Consider the following 21,751-nt stretch of genomic DNA (forward strand, 5'->3'; position numbering starts at 1 on the left):
GGCTTTGCCCCTCCCCTCCCGCCACAGGGGTAAGGGCACAGCCTCACCGTCCCTCGCTTTGCTGCAGGACCCTGACCTGCTCTGGGACAGGGGAGACAGAGGGCTCATGGGGAAAGGACGCAGGAAAGCCCTGGCTCCGTGGTTGGAGTGCGGTCCCATAGACCAAAAGGCCGCCGGCTTGATTCCCGGTCAGGACACCCCCCGGTTGCAGGTTCCATCCCTGTCAGGGCGAGTAGGGGAGGCAACTGCTCGATGTTGTTTCTCCTCTCTGTCTCCCTTTCTCTGTCTCTAAAACCAACGAGAACATTCCCTCCGCTGAGGCTAGACAGACACACATCAGCTTCTGCGACGTCTGTCTCCGTCCCCTCCTAGTGTCCACATCCCACAGTGACGGCGCCTCTTGGAGTCTGTTTCCACGTCTACAAAGGGGAGCTAGTGCCCCCCTGCCCAGGACGTGGGAGGACAAATGTTGGAGCCCGTAGCCCGGCATCCCCTCTGCTCCCCTCTGCTCCCCATTCCGTCTCCCTCAGCACAGGGGTCCGGGTGCAGCCAGAGGGGCGATGCGTTTTCTTTGTCTTGTTTCTTCTCAAACAGTTCAACAAAGGCTGCTGAGCACGGCTGCCCGTGTCCACGCCACCCGTGGGACTGGTCCATGCCCGCCTCCCTGGTCTCTCCCTGGTGCCCCCTGCCCCCACCCCTTACCCTCCCAGCACCACATCCCTCTTACGCTCCCACAGCAGGACCTGGGCCTCAGGGAACACTCAGAATTAGAGCCCCCTTTTTTAGAATATATTTTTATTGATGTCAGAGAGGAAGGGGAAGGGAGAGAGAGATAGAAACATCAATGATGAGAGAGAATCATGGATCGGCTGCCTCCTGCACGCCCCCCACTGGGGATCCAGCCTGCAACCCGGGCCTGTGCCCTGACGGGAATCAACTGTGACCTCCTGGTTCATAGGTCGACACTCAACACTCCGCCCCGAGCCACGCGGCGGGGCCGGCATTAGAGCCCTTGGCGCTATCCGCTTCCATCCACGCAGCCAGGGCCTCCGGGTTGCTCCCCGCTTCCTGAGCCCAGGGCGCCCTCAGAGCTCGCTGCCTCGGAGACCTCCCCCGCAGGCTGGGCTCCAGATACGGGGGCAGCAAAACCACGGGTGCCCTTCCAGGTGTGGGTCCCAGAAGAAGGGGGGATTTCCACCCCTCCCCCCCAACCCCCGCCCCTTAGGTACCACCACCCCCCCACCCCCCCACCCCCCCCCCCCCGCAGCTGACTAAGCCACCAAGATGCTTACTCCGGGCCTAAGGGCCAGCTCCACATCCTGAAAAACCTGTCTCCCCCCCCCCCCAGGCTGGAAAGCCCAAGGGGCAGGTTGGACAAGATTCCTCTCCAGCCCCTCCCCCGCCGCAGGACAAAACCGCAGCCCCAGGGGCGAGGCCTCACTTGCCTCCAGAAGCCCCAGCCGCCAGCATCCGTTCCAGCTCCCAGCCCAGCTATGGCATCCCTGCTACCCAGCCGGACCTTGCCCTTGACCCTGGTCCTGATGGTTCTCCTGGCCCCAGGGGCTGCAGGTCTCTGCCATTTGGGGGGAGGAGGGCTGGGCCTGGACGGGGCAGTGCCCCCTGTGCCTTCCAGACTCAGAAAGAGGGGCTCATCTGGCCAGTCGGGAGTGGGGACTGCCGATGGCAGTGACGGGTCATTGGTCACTGAAGCCATCGGCCACTGAGCCCAGTGCACACTCCTGTCCTCGTCCTGGCCCAGGAGGCAGAGCGGCCTGGGGACGGGCCGAGGCTGGGGTAGGGGTGAGGCTGGGCCCGCTGGATCTGCAGGTTTGTAGGGTACCCAGCTTCTGCAGCCCACGCCTGCCACCTGGCGGTCGGACCAGCAAAGGTCCGTGTTCTGCCAATGGCCCGCAGGGTAGGAGAGGCACCTGGGCGGGGGGGGGGGGGGGGGGGGACAGGTCTGACAGTGGGGGGCCACCTAACTTCCCCCTGGCCCCTCAGCAGTCTTCAACATCTCAAGCCTCTCCGGCCTGCTGTCCCCGGCGCTCACGGAGAGCCTGCTGGTCGCCTTGCCGCCCTGCCACCTCACAGGGGGCAACGCCACCCTGACGGTCCGGAGAGCCAATGACAGCACAGGTCTGCTCCCCTGTCCCTGGCATCCCGGTCCCTTCCCAGAATGCCCCCAGCGTGCCTGCTCCACGCCCCCTTCCCTGACCACCCGCTGCTGGGCCCGCACTGTACACTGCCCCTCTCCTCGGGCCTCCAGAAGGCCGACTGGCCTTCACCCCGCTCTCCCGCAGTGGTGACGCGTGGCTTTGTGGTGCCCCCCTGCCGTGGGCGAAGGGAGCTGGTGAGTGTGGTGGACAGCGGGGCCGGCTTCACGGTCACCCGGCTCAGCGCATACCAGGTGACAAACCTCGCGCCAGGAACCAAATACTAGTAGGTGCCAGGTCCAGGCCCGGGCCCTGGGGGAGGGGCGCTGGGTCCTGGCAGTGGGCGGGCGTGGTGGGACGTGGTCGCCTTGGGGAGAGAGGGCATAGCTAAAGGGCTCACGAATGGGCCTCTCCAGCCAATCAGTGATTCTCTCTCATCACTGATGTTTCTCTCTCTGTCTCCCTCTCCCTTCCTCTCTGAAATCAATAAAAATATATTTTAAAAATAAAGATAATAAAAAAGAGCAGGCCGCTCCCGGAGGCACATGGGGAGGCCTGGCTGGGCTCCTCTTCTCCCGAGTCCCAGACACGCCCTGAGGACCCTCTCCTTTCTCTCCTAACCCACAACAGCGTCTCCTACCGGGTGCGGAAGGGGACGGCCACTGAGTCCAGCCGAGAGGTCCCCATGTCCACCCTCCCTCGTGAGTAACCTGCTCCCTCTCAGCTCCAGCCGCAGCCCCCCGCCCTTCTCGGCACTGCCAGCCCCCTGGGGCCGCCTCTATCCTAGCACCGAGCCCTGGGCATTTTATTTGTCCATTTTTAATTGATTGGTTTGAGAGAGAGAGATTTGTTGTTCCACTTATTTACGCACTCATTGGTTGCTTCTTGTATGTGCCCTGACAGGGGATGGAACCCGCACCCTCGGCGTATTGGGCAACACTCTAACCAACTGAGCCACCCAGCCAGGGCCAGCCCCGGGCATTCTCACTGGGCTGGCTCATCTTCTTGCTAAACTGACGGTTCTCTGTGGGGGACCGGGTCCGATTGACTGCGGTAGCTTCCGAGAGTGATGCCGGAGTTGCTCCCTAGCCGGTTCCTGGGTGGACGTCTGGGTCCCTTGGATGGCCTGGATGCTGGGAGAATAGACCGATGGAAGGGTACCGGCGGAGTGGCTGGAGGAGGCAGCAAGCTGAGTGCCCGGCCCTCAGACCTCCCTGCTTCCCCCCACAGGACGCAAGGGGGCCTCCATCGGGCTGGGGATGGCCCGCACGGGGGGCATGGTGGTCATCACGGTGCTGCTCTCCGTCGCCATGTTCCTGCTGGTTGTGGGCTTCGTCGTGGCCCTGGCACTGGGCGCCCGGAAGTGAGGAGGCCAAGTGGGCACAGGGGGGCTCGGCCAGGAGGTTGGCACTGGCCAGCTCTCCAGCCCAGAGCTGGGCCTTCGCTCCTGACAAGCCAGCCTGTTCCCCGTCCCTGGCTGGCTCCTTGGTGCCTTAGCTCCCCTCACCCTCCTCCCTCTGCTCCTCCCTTGTCTCCAGGCCTCGCTTTCCCAGCTCTGTCCTCTTCCTCACCCTGTTCCTGTCACAGTGGAGTTCCCTCCCCTCTCACTTCTTTAATTGCCTCCAACAACGATTCACCAGTGCACTGAGCTCCTACAATAAGGGGGCCCTGGCCAGTGTGGCTCAGTTGGTTGGGCATCCTGTGCCCCGTCCCAGTCAGGACACACGCCCAGGTTGTGGGCTTGATCCCCAACAGGGGGTGGACATGAAGCAGTCGATCCATATTTTGCTCTCACCTCTCTCTCTCTCTCTCTTCCTTTCCCTTCCTCTCGCTCTGAAAATCAATTAAAAATATTTTTTTAAAAAATAAAGCCTGGCCGGTGTGGCTCAGTGGTTGAACGCTGACCTATGAACCAGGAGGTCCTGGTTCAATTCCAGGTCAAGGGCACATGCCTGGGTTGTGGGCTCGATCCCGAGTAGGGGGCGTGCAGGAGGCAGCCGATCCATGATTCCCTCTCCTCATTGATGTTTCTCTCTCTCTACCTCCCCCTTCCTCTCTGAGGTCAATAAAAATATGTTTAAAAAAGTAATTAATTAATTAAGTCAGCTGCTGCCTCTGCTGCGTGTGTTCCCGTCTGTGGCCCCCACTTTGTCCTGAGGCTACAGAGTCTTCCAGGCCCCTCTCCGCCCCATTCCTCAGCCCCAGAGGAGACAGGGGCCAGAGGAGGGAACTCAGGAGTCAGAGTCCGCAGACCCACACCTAGCTGCGGGGCTGTGCGCCCTCCGCGGCGAGCCCCCCACCAGGGCGGGTGCGCCTCGCGGGGACCGAGAGGCCACGGGGCCGGGGTGAGTGGCGTGGGCACCAGCTGGCAGAGGCAGGGGAAGCGTCGGGGAAGAGGATTGGAGGCTCTGACTAGGGAAAGAGAGGGCCACCGGGGAGACCAAAGGCCAGGGTCCTGGAGGGGGAATGGAGAAGAGGCTAGAGGGGCTCCGGAAGGAGGGAGCAGGCGTGGAGTAACCGGTGGGCAGAGACGAGAGCGGGGCATGTGGTAACTGAGGGAAAGAGCAGGAGTAGTCGCCCTCACTCAATTCAAAAAAATGTTCCCCCTGCACGCTCCTGACCAGGGCCCCGGCTGGGGAGGAGCCTGCAACAGAGGGACTGCCCTTGGTCAGAATGGGACCTGGCACCCTTTGGTCTGCAGCCCCATGCTCTATCCACTGAGCCACACCTGAAAAGGGAAACGGGGGTGGGGTGGGGGGCTTTGCAACCTAGCTCAGTGTCCGGTTAAAACTGTGGTCTTACTTCCCCACTCTGCCTGACGTGGCGGAGCTGTGGAGCATGCCCCCCGTGGTCCTGCCAAAACCGACTGGGGCAGAGCTGCGGGGACCCTCAGGGCCGCCCAGGAGGAGATATAGAGGTCAGAGGCTTCCCTGAGTTCAGTTCAGGCTTTGGATCCGGAATCCCCTGGACTAGCAGATCTGCGAAATAAAAGGTTACACTTTCCTCCCTCAGAGTTGGCTGATCCTTCTGCCGTGCGTTCTGCCACAACAGCCTGACTGGGAATCGAACCGTGACTTCCTGGTTCATAGGTGAATGCTCAACCACTGAGCCACACCGGCCAGGCCCAAAAACAAACTTCTCAGTTGATTTTTATAGAAATACAGGGAGGGAGGGAAGGAGGGAAGGAGGGAGGGAGGGAGAGATGGCGGGAGGAAGAGAGAGAGGGAGGGAGGAAGAGAGAGAGGGAGGGAGAGAGACATCGATTTGTTCATTTATTTATGCATTCAATGGTTGCATTACTGTATGTGCCCTGACCTGGGATGGAACCTTAAACCTTGGTGCATTGGGAGGATAGTTCAACCAACTGAGCTACTCGGCCAGGGCCAAAACCAAATTTTTATAAAGGATATTATTGGGCCCTGGCCAGTGTGGCTCAGTAGATAGAGCATCAGCCTGCGGACCAAAGGATCCCGGGTTCTATTCCAGTCAAGGTCACGTACCTTGGTTGCAAACTCCTCCCTGGCCTGGGCCCTGGTCGGGCTCGTACAGGAGGCAACCCATCTATATGTTTCTCTCACATCGATGTTTCTCTCGGTCTTTCCCTCTCTCCCCCACTCTCCCTAAAATCAATGGGAATATATCCTCGGGTGAGGATTAACAACAACAAAAAAAGATATTATTAAGACAATGTTCTCATTTCTGATTTCCTGGTTATGTAAGCCAATATCCTTGTTTTAGGGAATACACACTAATGTCTTTAATGGCAAAGAGGCATGATGTCTGCAAATACTCTTAAACAGCTCAGAAAAAATACTATACATGTATATCGGGAAAGAACAATTAAATGTGGTTAAATGTCAGTAGTGTAATTGCTGAATTACAATATTTAGGTATACAGGAGTTTTTACAGTATTCTTAGGATTTTTCTAAAATTTTTAAATTATTAAAAACAAAATTTAAGCCTGGCCAGCATGGCTCAGTGGTTGAGCGTTGACCTATGAACCAAGAGGTCACAGTTCGATTCCCCGTCAGGGCTTGCATGCTCCATCCCCAGTGTGGGGCGTGCAGGAGGCAGCCGATCAATGATTCCCTCTCATCATTGATGTTTCTCTCTCTCTCCCTCTCCCTTCCTCTCTGAGATCAGTAAATTAAAAAAGAAAAAAAGAGCACCATTTAATCCCATCTCCACAACGTTCTACAGATTGGATCTTGGATAAGCCTTAAAGCCAATCCGAACTTGTAGGGAGTCAGAACTCTCTCGGAGTCATTCGTAAGCGGTAGCCGAACCTCTGAAGTCAGAGGCCTGTGCAAACGCCGTGGGGAGGGGCCGCGGAGGCCCAGGGCCCCTTCAATCAGCTCCGGGATTTGCGGCGGCTGCGCCGGCCTCAGTCTCTCCGCCGCCCCCGGGCCGGGCTCCTCCCGAAGGTGGACGCGCGGCCGCAGCGCCTGGACCTCTGGGCCGGCCTCCACGGCCAGGTCCCGGGGCTGCTGGACTGGGACATGGGCAACGAGTGCTTCCTGGCCGGCACCACGGCGCACCTGCCCCCCGCGGAGCAGAACCGTGAGCCTGCGTGGGGCGTGGGGCGTGGGGCGTGGGGCGTGGGGGGCGGGGGCTCGTGGTGCAGGGCCGGGGCCCAGCTGTGGGCCGTCGGGGCGAGCCCACCACAGCTTGGAGTTGGGGGGCGCGCCCCGGAGCTGGAGGCCCCTGCCCGGAGCAGGACCCGTCCCTGGGCGCCAGCAGCTCGGCCAGCCCGCCCGGCCGCCCAGGCCTCCCACCGCCCTCCTGGGCGCACACGGGGTTGGTCAGTTTTCTCCTGCGAACATAACGTGATGACCGGCCAGAGCGGGTGACCCGGGGTCTGGCGCTGAGAGGGCTCCCCACGGGCTGGGTGGGAACCTCAGGTGCCGGGAGTGGAGGCATCACCTTGCGTTCTCTGAGGCCACCTGTTGGGGCAAAGGGCTCGGATTAACTCGCCCCCCCCCTCCCCCCGTCAGTCACCGCCCCCCCTGCCCCCTCCACTGGTCCCCGTGTTTTTAGGCCTGTGTCTCCTTAACAGCTGTTCAGCATTCTTTTGTATTTATAGGTTACCTTCATCTACATAAGCTCATTGCTTCCCCTTATCACCTGGTTCTTTGTTTTTGTTTTCTGTGAGGACTTCCTGGTCCTCTTGCTGTGTCTTCCTGTGGCAGAGAAGGGGTTTCTTTTTTTAATCTATTTTTACTGATCTCAGAGAGGAAGGGAGAGGGAGAGAGAGAGAAACGTCAGTGATGAGAGAGAATCATGGATCCGCTGCCTTCTGCACGCCCCACACTGGGGATGGAGCCCACAACCCGGGCCTGTGTCCTGATGGGGAAACAAACCGTGACCTCCTGGTTCATAGCTCAGTGCTCAACCCCTGAGCCACGCGGGCCGGTGATACCACATTTCTTTGGAGAGCTGTTCAGGTTGCTAACTAGACCTGGTCCACCATGTGTTCCTGTTGTGCAGTGGCCTACCCTCTGCACATGCTCACTTCTGCACTTCACTCAAGGAGACCAGATGGCCTCCAGCTCTTTGCCACCACAGCAGTGCTGGTGGCCATTCCCTTGTGGTCACTGGTTCGAGAGAGATTTAGTGAGAACCCCAGTTTGCCAGGCACCGTTCATGATACATAAGGAAGGAAACAGACAAGCTGTCATGGAGCCTACATTCTCCTGGAACAGACAACCCGCTGGTTATGTACTCACTGGTGTGTCAAACGGGGAAAGGACACAGTAGAAGGTCTGGGGGGGGGGGGGAGCAGGGAAGGTGGTGGCAGCTATAGTTTTAAACAGGGCACCAGGCTGGGCTTCATTGGGAACATAGTATTTGAGCATCGAGTGGAAGGAGGTGAGATAGGGAGCCAAGAGAACCATCTTTAGAATCGCCAGTACAAAAGCCACCAGGAAGGCATGTGCTTGGAGGGTGAGGAGCGGTAAGGAGGCCCGGGATGCTGGGTGAAGGAAAAGAGAGAGGAGGCTCACAGGTGTGGCAGGGAGGCCAGGAAGAGCTGCCTTCCCCTTTAAGGACGCTGGGGTTGGCTTTGAGGGAGATGTGGCGTGGTTGGAAGGTTTTGAGCAGAGGGGAGACAGTCACCAGTGCATGAGCATGTGACCTGTGTAGCTGCATAGGATGGCAACACTTACGTTACAGAAGACGGGAGAAAAACCAAGCGACACTTAGAGAAATGGGGTCACACAGCTTTATTACGCCAGCGGCCTCAGAGGAGTTGCCTCTCAAAGTCTGAGCAAAGCAATCTATCTAGTGGAAGCTTTTCCTTTATAACTTTTTGGTTTCTTTGTCCCCAAATATGGATGGGACTTCCGGACCTTTCAGGGGCTTTGCAAAAAGCCCCGTGCGTGGGGATGGGGGTTGTGAGACCACACCTAAGGGCCTGGTCTGGCACCAGTACTGACAGCCCTCTCTGGGGTTGTGTGTTGTTTTACAGTTTATGGCCTCTGTAACATGTGAGCAAACAGGCAACAAATCTTGCTAGCCCAGACTGCAGGAAAGGGGCAATAGGTTATATTTTCCCATCTGGGTTACACTGTTCCGCTTGAGGAAAGTTCCCTTAGAGGGAACCAGATGTTATAGAAAGAATTCGCCTTTAACCTTCTCACTTAATTCAATGTGCTGCTATAACTGTCTTGAGATTTTTTTTAAAATATATTTTATTGATTTATTACAGTGAGGAAGAGAGAGGGATAGAGAGTTAGAAACATCGATGAGAGAGAAACATCGACCAGCTGCCTCCTACACACCCCCTACTGGGGATGTGCCCGTAACCAAGGTACATGCCCTTGACCGGAATCGAACCTGGGACCTTTCAGTCCGCAGGCCGACGCTCTATCCATTGAGCCAAACCGGTTTCGGCTGTCTTGAGATTTTTAATAATTTTTTAACAAGGAGCTCCACAAGTTATGTAGCTGGCCTGGCATGATCTATATTCTGAAAAGATCACTGTGGCTGCTGTGTTGTGGGTACACTGTACATATAAAGAAAGTAGGCCCTAGCCGGTTTGGCTCAGTGGATAGAGCATTCGCCTACAGACTGAAGGGTCCCAGGTTCAATTCTGGTCAAGGACATGTACCTCAGTTGCAGGCTAGATTCCCAGCTCTGGTAGGAACCAGTCGATGTGTCTCTCTCACATCGATGTTTCTCTCTATCTCTCCCCCTCCTTTCCACTCTCTAAAAATCAATGGAGCCCAGCTGGTGTGGCTCAGTGGTTGAATTTCTACCTATGAACCAGGAGGTAAGGGTTCAATTCTCGGTCAGGGCACATGCCCTGGTTGCATGCTCTATCCCCAGTAACGGGCATGCAAGAGACAGCCAATCAATGATTCTCTCTCATCATTGGTATTTCTCTCTCTCTCCCTTCTTCTTTGAAATCAATAAAAATACATTTAAAAAAAATCAATGGGAAAATGCCCTCGGGTGAGGATTAACACACATACAAAAAGAAAAGAAATTAGGATCCTAGAAACCAGGCGACTAGTTAACTGGAAAGCTATTATAGTTGTTCAAACAAGAGATGATGCTAGACTGGACCGCCAGGATGGTAGTAGGGGATGTGGTGAGAAGGTAGAACCAGCTAGGTTTGCTGATAGAGTGGATGTGTGGTGTAAGAGAGGTTAGAGGATGATTCCTCCCAAGTGTTTGGCTACATAAGTGGAAGGATGGAGTTGCTTTCTACTGAGAGAAGCAGGTTTAGGAAGAAACTAGGAATGCTGTTCTGGACAGGCTGAGTTGAAATACTTTTTCCATATCCAAGTAGAAATGTTGAGTAAGCAGATAAATATACGCCTGGAGTTCTGGAGGTGTGGACTGCAGATAGCAATTTTGAGAGTCCGGTATAGAGGTGAGAATAGAGAAGAGAGAAGGAACAAGGATGAGCCCTGGGGGCATCACATTGTAAAGAGATTGGAGAGAAGAGAGAGAACCAGCAAAACCTGAGGAGAGGGCCATTGAAAATCAAAGGCTGTGGCTCTCCGGAAACCACCCACAGGAAGGAAGAGTTTTAAGGAATGAGTGGCCAGCTGAGAGGTGGGCTGACATCGGATTTAGCACCACAGATCCCGACGATGTGGTTTGGGGCAGCGGTGGAGGACAACGTGAAAACATTCCAACCTGGGAAGGATTTTTGTGAGTTTATTTGAGCCAAACTGTTGACAATTGCCGGGAAGAAGAATCTGAACGAATTGAGATAATGCTCCGGAGAATGGCGGGTTACATCTGTATTTATACATTGCCATCAAAGGAGGGACGGAGGTGGGTACATGAAATCCATTGATAGAGTAGAGAGGCGAGAGAAAGCAAAGCGGGAAACCCCTGGGATTGGATAAAAAGTAAAATGATGGACACATACTTACAGGATAGTTAACAGTCAACAATTAACATGATAACAATGCTGGGCACCCAGGCACATTAGGTGTACCCCAAGGGGTCCGGAAAAAGGGAAGTTACAAGCTACCCAGACATTTCAAGGGTGTGTTACCATAGACGCAAAAAGACAGGTGGGCTCAGTTCAGGTAAAGGTTGACCTTGTCAGTGCAGATACCGGCCTAGGACGTAACTGCTCACCATCACTGCTTTAGTTAAAGTTCCATTTCAGACCATCCTTTGTGGTGACTTTAGGTCTCTGAGTCTGCAAGACCGCCATGCAGGCCTCCCCTGAGCTGTCAGGTCAGCATGTGGCCCCTTCCGTCCACGATAGCAATGAACCATGCAAACAGAAGAAGGAAGCGTGTTCTGGCTAAAGAAACAGCTTGTAGGAAGGCCTGGGATCAAGAGTGTGGTCTGTGGGAGGTGGTGAAGGGTCTGGGAGGAATGACTCCACCTGTGAGCAGCCAATGTTGGACATTTCCAAGGAGTATCTTTAGACTCGGCCCGAAGGCAATGGGAAGCCATTTCAAATCTTTACTGCAGGCTGACAAGATGGGGTTCACACGTTAGAGAGATCATTCAAACTGTACTATGATCAGTTAAAGAAAGGGGATAACTGATAACCCGGCCATTTGGGTTATGGCTTGGACTAGGATGATCAGACTTGGTCATTGATTTGCTGTGGCTGTTGGGAAAGAGAAGAGTCAAAAGCGATTTCTAAGTGCCTGGCCTGAAAGGCTGCTTAAGAGGTGGGGTGACGTGCTGAAATGGAATCCAGGAGGAAGAGGGAGTTTAGTTTTTGTTTTTTTAAATTGGAGTTTAGTTTTAGAAATGATATTCAGACCTAGCCGCTTTGGCTCAGTGGATAGAGCATCAGCCTGCAGACTGAAGGGTCCTGGGTTTGATTCCAGTCAGGGCATGTGCCCGGGTTGTGGGCTCGATCCCCGGGTGGGGCGGGGGGGGGGGGACATGCAGGAGGCAACTGATCAATGATTCTCTCTCATCATTGATGTTTGTATCTCTCTCCCTCTCTGAAATCAATAAAGATACATATTTTAAAAAAGAGCGAGTAGAGAAGTCTGGGTAGAGATGTGAAAGTTTTTATCCTGGTAGAAGGTAACGAAGCCACAGGCACCCATCAGATCCTTCAGGGACAGTGTGCACAGTGTGAGAAGAGAGGGACGCAACGGTGCATGAGGTCCGAGACGTAAGGAAAAACTAGCAGATATGGAGTCATATCTCCCCACAGGGCTCACGGCCCATCCCACAAGCCTCGGAGCCCAGGGCCCGGGGGCCACGGTGGACGTCCTAGGGCGTTTTGACCCTCTTCTGTCTTTTCCAGTTGCCAGATACAGACTCCGTGTGGTTGAGCCGCCACCACTGCCTGTGGGGAAAAGCCCCTCCCCTGATGGAGATGGTGAGTGTGGGAGCGAGTGGGTGGCCCCAAGGCCCGGCTGGACCCCCAACGCCATGAACTAAGGCGCCCAACCTGCTTTCTCTCTGCACAGGCCCACACACTGAGCCCAACCTGTGGATGTGGGTGAACCCCACCATCGTGTTTCCCCCTGGAAAGCTGGAGGTCTCACAGCCCAGGAAGGGGGAGGGCCTGACCAGCACACTCCCCTCCCCTCTGCTGCCCCCGAAAGAGGAAGACTGTGCCCGCTGCTCGGAGGCCGGAGTGGGGGAGCTGCTGCCCGCGTCCTCTGGGGAGCAGTCTCCCCCTCCGAAGCCACCCCTTTCTTCCCCCAGCAGCTCGGAGGTGGGGGTCTCGGGGTTGCCGGCGGGGTGGGCAAAGGGATGATGCATCGCAGAGTCCTGGTGTTCAGGGATCTCACAGGGTTAATGGGCTCAGCAGTCAGCTGTGCCCGTGGGTCGGGGACCAGTCCAGAGGGAGGCCCTGCACCACGGCCCCTTCCTGCCACTGCACCGAGGAGAGGCCAAGGGTCAGGGCAGTCCCCACTCTGCACCCCTGCAGCTCACAGAAGAGGAGGAGGCTCAGGACCAGCACGACGGCTCCTCCACGGCTCTCCCGTCCCCTCACAAAAGGGCCCCCCTCCAGAGTCGGAGGCTCGGGCAAGCCACCAGCCAGGAGGGGAGGCCCTGGCCCCGGCCGCCTCTCAATTACTTCCACCTCATAGCCCTGGCACTGAGAAACAGCGCCCCCTGCGGCCTCCACGTGCAGCAGATCTACAGTTTCACCCGGTAGGTGCCTGCGGGCCTGAGGAGGGGCGGGGGTGAGGGCCCTGGTCTGAAACCTTCCAGTCCACCCAGCCCTTTGCTGCCGCCTGGCTTTCACCACCCGGACCCGGAGGACAGGGGTGTTCTCAGGGCACTGGCTCTGCGTAGTCCCTAGATGTGTGTCCACACATCACATGCGGGGAAGATGCCCACCTCCACCCACTCTCACATTCAAAAACTCGACTCTTTTTACATCTTAGTTCTTTTTAAAAAATTTATTTGTATTGATTCAGAGAGGAAGGGAGAGGGAGAGAGAGAGAAAAACATCAAGATGAGAGAGAACATTGACTGGCTGCCTCCTGCACGCCCCCCACTGGGGATCGAGCCCACAGCCTGGGCATGTGCCCTGGACCGGAATCAAACTGTGACCTCCTGTCGATGCTCAATCACTGAGCCACGCTGGCCAGGTTTCATCTTAGTTCTTTAAAACATAAGTTCCCCTGGGTGACAAATTCTCCCACCTCCCTCTAAAGATCATCTAGTATAAAGTCTGGGTTCCCCAGCAGTCTCCCCACGCTTCCCCCGTGGGCAGCACTGCTGGGCACAGCTCCCCCATCCAGGGCACATGGCTGAGGAGGGGCTCTCCTGGAGCTTTGGCAGTCACGTGCACATGAGTGTGGGGATTCCTCAGGCCCTTCCCGTATCGGAAGAGCCTCGGAATGTTCGCCCTCAGGGGTTCCCCTCCTGGACCAGCCTCTCCCAGGAGTTGGTTGGCCCGATTTGTGCCCGTTGCTCTTGCAAGTCAAGGTCCCCGTTCTCAGAGGGAGGGAGGCTAGGGAGCCTGGGGCCGGGGCAGGCGAGGCCTCGTTCAGAAGACGGGGTTTGTGCCCACCATGAGCAGGGGGAGGTTTCCCACGGGCTCAACCAGCAGAGCCTCCCCTGGAGGGCGGGCCGAGGGTCCCGGCCCGGGAGCCAGGCCCAGACCGCTCCCTCCCACCCGCCCTCAGACAGCACTTCCCCTTCTTCCGGACGGCGCCCGAGGGCTGGAAGAACACCATCCGCCACAACCTCTGCTTCCGAGGCAGCTTTGAGAAGGTGCCGGCCGGCCCGCGGGCGGCGGGGCCCGGCTCCTGGCCCCGGGCCTGCCGCTGGAAGCTGACGGAGGAGGGCCGCCGCCGCTTCCAGGAGGAGGCCCGGGCCTTGGCCTCCGCGCAGCTGGCAAGGATCCAGCAGTGCATGAGCCAGCCAGGTGCGGGCCGCCTCGCGGGTGGGGGGGGGGCGGGGGGGCTGGAGATCCTGGCCCGAGGCTGGATGTGCAAGGAAGGAAACCCGCCAAGGGAGGAAGGGGAGAGGATAGCAGGGTCTGAGGTGGGGGGAGGGGCGGCCGCCTAAAGTGGGACCCACCCACAAGTTGGGACCTGAGGTCCAGGGAGCTGATGGAGAAACAGCTCGGACACCATCGGTCCTGCTCCCAGGCCAGCAGCCTAGGGACATGTGGCCACAGTGTCGGGGCCTGGCATGAGCGACCGTGCGCCAAGGGGCGCTCTCTTTGCCCGGACACCAGGAGGAGTGTTCTAGGCTCTTCTGCTCTAGGAGGAGGGCTGAGAAACTCCTCACGCTCACGCCTGGCACGTGGGCCTTCGGGGAAGACCGCCGGGGGGGCCGCGGCTCCGGTGACTCCTCCTCTCTTGCAGATGTGATGCCCTTCCTCTTTGACCTGTAAGCCCAGAAGCGAGGCCAGCCTGTGCCTTATTAAAGCTCCAGCAGCAGCCTGTGTGTGTGTGTGGTCTCTGAGGATGGGGCGGTGAGCTCTGAGGTTGGGAATGGGGTGTCCCCAGAGCTGACGGATGCCCCTGAGGCAATGGGGCAGTGGTCTGGTGTGCAGCAAAGGGGTCCCATACTCTTTCTTTCCTCAAAGGAAGAAAATTCTTCACCCTCTTTGGAATCCTGGAACAATTCCAATTTTTCCTTTTAAAATATATTCTTATTGACTTCAGAGAGGAAGGAAAAGGGAGAGATGGAAGCATCAATGATGAGAGAGAATCACTGATCAGGTGCCTCCTGCACGCCCACCACCGGGGATCAAGCCCTCAGTGCCCTGACCAGAAATCAAACCCTGACCTGGTTCATAGGTCAACACTCAACCACTGAGCCATGCCGGTCGGACACAGTTCCCGCTTTTCTGGGTGATGACGATAGTCTTGGGAGATGCTCTTGTAGCAGCCAGCCTGCAAAAGACCCCAAAGAGCACTGCCCACTCAGGAGCAGCGCGAAGGTGAGAGGAAATGCTTTCTTGGAGAAGGGAGTAGTCGGGCTCCTTTCCCCGTACACACGGGTGGAACCGCGGGCGGGTGCCTGGGCCGCCCCGCGCCACTCGGCCTCACCACACCCTCAGCAAGAGCCAGAGCCCGCGGGGTTCCGGTCTTAGCGCTGCAGACCCAGCCGGGGACTTTCCTGGGCATGGGAGGCCGTGCTCAGGGCTAGGCCAGCTGCCAGCCTCAGGCCTGAGGGGAATAGGGGGCAAGTAAGAAAGGAACGTGGTCAGCCCGGCCGGCGTGGCTCAGGGGTTGAGCACTGACCTATGAACCAGGAGGTCACGGTTCGATTCCCGCTCAGGGCACAGGCCCGGGTTGTGGGCTCCATCCCCAGTGTGGGACATGCGGGAGGCAGCCGATCCATGATTCTCATCACTGATGTTTCTCTCTCTCCCTCCCTCTCCCTTCCTCTCTGAAATCAATAAAAACATATTTTTAAAAAAGAAAGAGGAACGAGGCTCGGAGCTATGTCTGGATGCCACGGACATTAGGCGGTGCCTGAAGGCAATGGGTTTCCCCCAGGCTGAGCTGACCGGTCCCATTCCCTCCGGCTTCCCCTCGCCCGCCCGCCTAGGCCTGCACCGAAACGTGGCTCTCCCGCACACACCCCTCCAGGGCCTGGGCATCGCACCTCCTGGAGGTGGCAGGGCTGGTGCTTGAATTGAGAGCATGGATCCCCTGGTCCAGGGGCCTCCCTGGCCCTGCAGGCGGCTGGGGCTGAGGCGGTCTCCCCTCCGCCCCTCCCGCCCTGCGTGCAGGCCAAGCGCTGGGCCTCTGTTCGGCAGCACCCGCCTCAGGCAGGCACCTCTCTGGTCAGGAAGATGAGCTCACAATGTCTTTCTTCGTGCCAGAGTGGAACACCAGGGGATGGAGCAGAGCTTCGTGCTGAAGGTGAAAGCCAAAAGGGGTCCTCCCTCAGTTTCGGCCTGGATGTAAGGACATAGCAAACAGACGCTAACCATGTGCGGTGATGGCGTCCACACGCAGTGCAGGTTATTGTGGCGCTCGGATGAGATTGGGGAGGCCAGAGACGGCCTTCCGAGAAAGACATTGTAGCTGAGACCAACGCAGTGCGCTCCGGGCTGAAGATGGGAGGAGAAGCCTTCTAGGGGAGGGACAGAACGGCCAGAGCCAGGAGGCAGGCCCGCCTCCCTGTGGTCTATAGAGAGAATGGCGGTAAGGCCATGGCCAATAGCGGGGGACAGAGATCGGGGTGAGGCTGCGGGGGAGGCAGGGACTAAACCATGTCGCCCTTGCAAGGACAGTGGAAAGTAATCGAAGTAACTGACACACCTGATTTTATTTTAAAAATCATGCTTAGCCACTCATCCAGCTGGTTGGAGTGTTGTCCCGTGCACCAAGAGGCTTGGGTTCGAGTGCCGGTCAGTGCACATATGTAAGTAGGTTTGATCCTGGTCAGGACACATACGGGAGGCAACTGATCGATTTTAAAAGTAAGATCCTATCTGGCCACTCACTGAAGGTGGCTTGCGGGGTGCAAACAGACGCAGGAAGGCCTGTGGGGAGTTGCTTGCAGTAGGCCAGGGGCCCCGGGGCAGTGGCAGTAGAAATGAAGAGAAGCAGGCTGACTTGATGATGAATCTTGGAGGTAGAATCAACAAGTCAACAGTATTGACTGGATGCTGGAAGAGAAAAGAATGACTCAGGTTTCTTTGTTTTGTTTTTTAATTTGTTTTTATTGATTTTAGAGAGAAAGGAAGGGAGAGGGAGAGAGCGATGGAAACAGCATGGAGGGCCCCCTGCCCACCCACAGGGGGAACCAAGCCCGTAACCCAATCGTGTGCCCTGACGGGGAATCAAACCAGTGGCCTCCTGGTGCATGGGTCAACGATCAAACACTGCACGACACTGGCCAGGCAAGACTCAGATTTTTGGTTTGAGTAATTGGGTGAATGATGAGAGAAAGCCTGTAAGAGCAGCATGTTTAAGCAGTTTTGTTTAGAATCAGAGAAATCAGAGTGCTTATGTGAAGTAGATAATTGTTACAAGTCAGAGTTGAGACGATATATCTCAGCTGAAGGTATAAATACATTTGAGAGTCATCAGGATATAGATAGTATTTATAGAAAGATATCCACAATACACTTTTGGAGTAAAAAATACAAACAGTAAACAGTATGCTCGATATGATTTTAAATGTGACAAAAATTATTGTTCATATATAAAAATATGTTTAGCCCGGCTGGTGTGGCTCATTGGTTGAGCATCAACCTATGAACCAGTCACCATTTGACTCCCCCCATCCCACCCCCATCAGGGCACATGCCCAAGTAGTGGGCTTGATTCCCAGTCGGGGATGTGCAGGAGGCAGCCAATCAATGATTCTCTCTCATCATTGATGCTTCTATCTCTCCCTCATCTCTCTCTGAAATCAATAAAAACATTAAAAATAAAATAAAAATATGTTTACATAGAAGACGTCTTGAAGAATATAGGTATCAAATAGCACTAGTCATGTTTGAGGAGTGGGGGGAGCAAGAGATACGGAGGACAACCACTTTTTATTTATAGCCTCTATACAGGTTTCTTTCTTTCTTTTTTTTTTTTTTACCAGAAATTACTTTTTACAGTTTTAAAATAAATAAAACTACCCATTAGCCCATTTTGTTGTTTGATACTATTAATTAGTAGGCTGTTAGCTGCATGCTTCGTAGGCTCTTTCCTTGCTCAGATTCCCACCTCAGAGGCATCGTAACCCCAGGTGCCTCAAGTTTTGATGGTTTTAACTTAATTCGACAAACATGTATAGAAGATCACTTTATATTAGTTCTAGGGAGTCAGACATCACAAGGCAGGTTTCTGCACTTGAAAAGCTTTTCTCTTTGTTTTAAAGAATTTTTATTGCCCTGGCCAGTTTGGCTCAGTGGACAGAGCATGGACCTTCGGACCAAAGGGGATTGAGCTCACAACACGGGCATGTGCCCTGACTGGGAATCGAACCATGACCTCCTGGTTCATAGGTCGATGCTCAACCACTTAGCCACGCCAGCCGGGCTGAAAACAGACCTTTTTTTTTTTTTTTTTTTTAAATAAGCGTGTCCTGTCCTTGATCTATTCACAAAATGTATTTCTTTTCTGAGTAATAAACCCACAGAGGCATCTTATCTTCCCACAGCCTTGTTTCCTCCTCCGGTTCCCAGGGTCTGTAAGAGAACCTCTCATGGATAGTTGGTAGGTGAGTAATTACTAGATGGCGGTGGCTCTGTTCTCGCCTGTGCCCTTTCCACTCTCCGTTTGCTCCATAGCTGTGGTGGGACAGAATGAGAGGTCTTGGAAAGTCAAGCGAGTGACAGTTTGCCAGAGAGTGTGGTGGAAAGATCTCTAACATTCAATGTGGAAAGCAAAGTCAAGAGGACCTAAGACCTAACCCACTGTCCTTAAACGCGACTGAGCGTCAGGATCACACGAAGGGCTCATTACGCCAAAGACGGCGGGCCCCACACCAGACTTCTGATTCAGATCTGGGGTGGGGCCCAAGAATTTGCATTTCTCTCTCTTTTTAAAAAAATATATTTTTATTGGTTTCAGAGAGGAAGGGAGAGGGAGAAAGCAATAGAAATATCAATGATGAGAGAGAATCATTTTGGTTGGCTGCCTTTTTTTTTTTTGGTATTGGGTTTATTTTTTATAATTGAGTTTTGAAAGTTCTTTATAGATTCTGGACACAAGCCTATCTGTCAGATATATAATTTTCAAAATACTTTCTCCCAGTCTGTGACTTGGTTTTTACCTTTTAACAGTGTCTAAGAAAAGTTTGCGTTGTGTTTTTTTTTAGTTTTGATAAAGTCCCAATTTACCCGTTATTTTTCTTTTATGGTTCATTCTTTTGGAGTAGTAGCTAAGAAATCTTTACCTACTGCAAGAACACAAGGATTGCCCTAGCCTGTTTGGCTCAATGGTTAGAGCGTTGGCCTATGGACTGAAGGGTCCCAGGTTCGATTCTGGTCAAGGGCATGTACCATGGTTACAGGCTCCATTCCGGCCCCTGGTCGAGGCACGTGCAGAAGGCAACCAATTGATGTGTCTCTCTCACATTGATGTTTCTCTCTCTCTGATTGGCTGCCTTCTGCATGCCCCACACTGGGGATCAAGCCTGCAACCCAGGTATGTGTCTTGACGGGGAATGGAACCGTGACCTCTTGAGCCACTCTGGCTGGGCAAAAATTTGCATTTCTAACAATGCTCTCAGATGCTGATCTGGCTGGTCACACTTTGAAAACCACTGGCCTAGAGCAAAGCATCTGGCAGCTGGTAGATGCTGAACAATTAATTCTCTGAGTGAATGGGTGAGTCACTTCTAGAAAGGGAGTCTTCCTGGAGGTAAAAGACCAGCTGGAAGGTAAGGTTATATGGGAAGATGGAAGATGTTGGTCAAAGCAGAACTTCCGAGTTTGGATTCAGAGAAGGAACAATTTTGTTTGTTTGTTTATTTTCTTTTTTGGAAGAAGGAACAATTTTGGGTGAACAAGGCCCAGGATTGAGCCTGTCAGGGGAATGACGGGAGGTCAAGGAATTGAGTGTTGCAAGGGTCATCAAAATGGATCGAATCTGGCAGAGGCTAAAGGGAAGCTTCAACAGAATTCAAAATCTGAAGAGGAGGCTGGTACTTTCTGGGCCTGAATTATGTAAAGTTGACTGTGTATATACCTACAGACATTGTAGCCACCAGGTGAATGCTCCGTACTCCTAACAAATCTAAGGGATCTGAGACTCTGGGCCGCGTCTGTCTGCTCATCCTTTAGGTAAGGTCTGCACTACCCCAGGCTTCTGTCGCGGAACTCTGGGTGGAGGTCAGGACCTGAGGACTTCAGCCTTGTAAAGAAGCAGCTCACCTTCGGCCCAGCCTAGGGCTTAGGAGCAGGACAGGCAGGATGGCCGCTGATGCTCAGTGAAGGGTTTGCAAAGAATGAATAAAAATTCCACTAGACTGACACTGGTACAGGTTGAAAATTCTGCTCACCCTCAGGAATGATTGTGTACCCTTTACAGTTTCCCCTTTTCCGCTTCACAGGAGCGATGCTCATACACCCTCTGGGCATGGCTGTGATCAGGTCTTAGGTGATGGCCGCCCTTAGCTTGTGCTCCTCATAGTCTGCGGTGCTCAAGAGCACGGGCCCAAGGTGCGGCCTCCCCTGCTTAGCACCTCTGCAACCTTACACAGTCCTTCCTCCCCCGGCCTCAGTGTTCTTGCCTGTAAAATGCCCATAACAATAGTATACGCAGCCCTGACTGGTAGTTCAGTTGGTCGAGTGTTGATCTCCAGTCAGGGCACACTCAAGAATCAACCAATTTGGCCGAAACCGGTTTGGCTCAATGGATAGAGCGTCGGTCTGCGGACTGAAAGGTCCCAGGTTCGATTCCAGTCAAGGGCATGTACATTGGCTGCGGGCACATCCCTGGTAGGGGGTGTGCAGGAGGCAGCTGGTCGATGATTCTCTCTCATCGATGTTTCTAGTTCTCTATCCCTCTCCCTTCCTCTCTGTAAAAAATCAATAAAATATATTTAAAAAAAAAGAATCAACCAATTTGTCTCTCCCTCTCTCTCTCTCTCTCTCAAATCCTATATAACAAAACCCTAATATGCAAATGGACTGAACGGCAGAATGACCAGCAGACCGACCGGTCGCTATGACATGCACTGACCACAGGAGGCAGATGCTCAATGCAGGAGCTGCCCCTGCTTGAGTGTCTGCCCCCCAACACCCAGAGGGAGGTGACCGGTGGCTGTGGTGGGGAGGCAGGGCCTGCCAGTGGGCAGCGCCAGGCCACCAGCCAAGGCAGGTGCCAGCGGGTCACCCCCCCTTTCCCCTCCCGATCACCCTGCCACCGGTCGCCCCACAGATGGCCCTGATCACCTGCCAGGCCTAGGGACCCTTCCCTATACATTGGGAACAGTCTCTTAGATTTAAAAATTAAAACCTGGCAAGGCTACTCTAACACTGAAAAAACAGGATGATGCAGCGATGACATGCATGGACAATGGCTTGCACATTTTGTGGTCAGCCCTGATTCTGGCACTTATAACTGTGTGACAAAGCCAATTACTTAACTTCTCTCTACTTCAGTTTTTCCACCCATAAGATGGGGAAGATGGCACTACTGCCTCAGAAGGGTCATGTTATGTTCTACTTTTTATAATCAGGGCAAGAAAATGTGGCTGCCCACACAACAGCAAGATGCCTTTCACCTGTATGAAAAGTATCGTCACTGGTGCATGCAGCATCCCGGATTGCGAGAGGGATGTCCGACTGCCGGTTTAGGCCCAACATCCCCAAGGGGTCCTGGATTGCGAGAGGACGCAGGCTGAGCTGAGGTACACACCACACACACACACCACCCCTGTGCATGAATTTCGTGCACTGGGCCTCTAGTAAATAAATAAAGCATTCTAAAAACCAATAGCACGCCATATAGGGTTATTGTGAGGGTTACTGAGGAAGTCATGTAAAGCTCTGGGCCCCAGTGAGCCCCCTACGCATGACTAGCTAAGGTCCAATAGGGTCCCCGACGTGTGTGTGTGGTTTTCGGCCCCGCAGTGCCACCTGCTGGCGGGCTCTCCTTCCGCGCACCCGCCCGGCCCACCCCTTTTCCCGCCCTTTGTGGCTCCTTCCGGCCCCTTTCCGGCGGGGCAGCACCACGGCTGTTGACGCCCACAGCGCATGAGCGGAGGGAGTCGGGGGGAG

General features: G+C 54.8%; 2 protein-coding genes across 8 annotated transcripts; both read left to right on the forward strand.

Moving 5' to 3' along the window:
• Positions 1 to 1,452: 1,452 nt before the first annotated feature.
• UPK2 (uroplakin 2) lies at positions 1,453 to 4,195 on the forward strand. Of its 7 annotated transcripts, none has more exons than XM_079787476.1 (5): positions 1,453 to 1,569; positions 2,002 to 2,136; positions 2,301 to 2,439; positions 2,784 to 2,854; positions 3,384 to 4,195. In XM_079787476.1, the coding sequence occupies exons 1-5, from the start codon at positions 1,494 to 1,496 to the stop codon at positions 3,518 to 3,520; spliced, it is 558 nt and encodes a 185-aa protein (XP_079643602.1). In that variant the 5' UTR covers positions 1,453 to 1,493; the 3' UTR covers positions 3,521 to 4,195. The 7 variants fall into 7 exon arrangements, with proteins under 7 accessions (XP_079643602.1, XP_079643603.1, XP_079643599.1 ...); XM_079787477.1 differs by having other exon boundaries at positions 1,454 to 1,569; positions 2,005 to 2,136; XM_079787473.1 differs by lacking the exon at positions 1,453 to 1,569 and adding an exon at positions 1,582 to 1,915.
• A 2,458-nt stretch (positions 4,196 to 6,653) lies between these two features.
• Positions 6,654 to 14,455, forward strand: FOXR1 (forkhead box R1; the record flags this gene model as incomplete). Its single annotated transcript, XM_079788008.1, has 6 exons — positions 6,654 to 6,714; positions 11,897 to 11,971; positions 12,063 to 12,313; positions 12,530 to 12,756; positions 13,740 to 13,981; positions 14,427 to 14,455. The coding sequence occupies 6 exons, from the start codon at positions 6,654 to 6,656 to the stop codon at positions 14,453 to 14,455; spliced, it is 885 nt and encodes a 294-aa protein (XP_079644134.1).
• Between the last annotated feature and the right edge of the window lie 7,296 nt (positions 14,456 to 21,751).

The sequence above is a fragment of the Cnephaeus nilssonii genome, assembly GCF_951640355.1.
Source record: "Cnephaeus nilssonii genome assembly, chromosome: 13".
NCBI lineage: Eukaryota > Metazoa > Chordata > Mammalia > Chiroptera > Vespertilionidae > Cnephaeus > Cnephaeus nilssonii.

Excerpts from the sequence above, each read along its gene's own strand:
- UPK2 (XM_079787473.1), top strand. The coding sequence starts at position 1,681 with ATGGCAGTGACGGGTCATTGGTCACTGAAGCCATCGGCCACTGAGCCC. Across the intron at positions 1,916-2,001 it reads TTCTGCCAATGGCCCGCAGG|CAGTCTTCAACATCTCAAGC; the intron begins GTAGGAGAGGCA and ends CTGGCCCCTCAG. Across the intron at positions 2,137-2,300 it reads GAGAGCCAATGACAGCACAG|TGGTGACGCGTGGCTTTGTG; the intron begins GTCTGCTCCCCT and ends GCTCTCCCGCAG.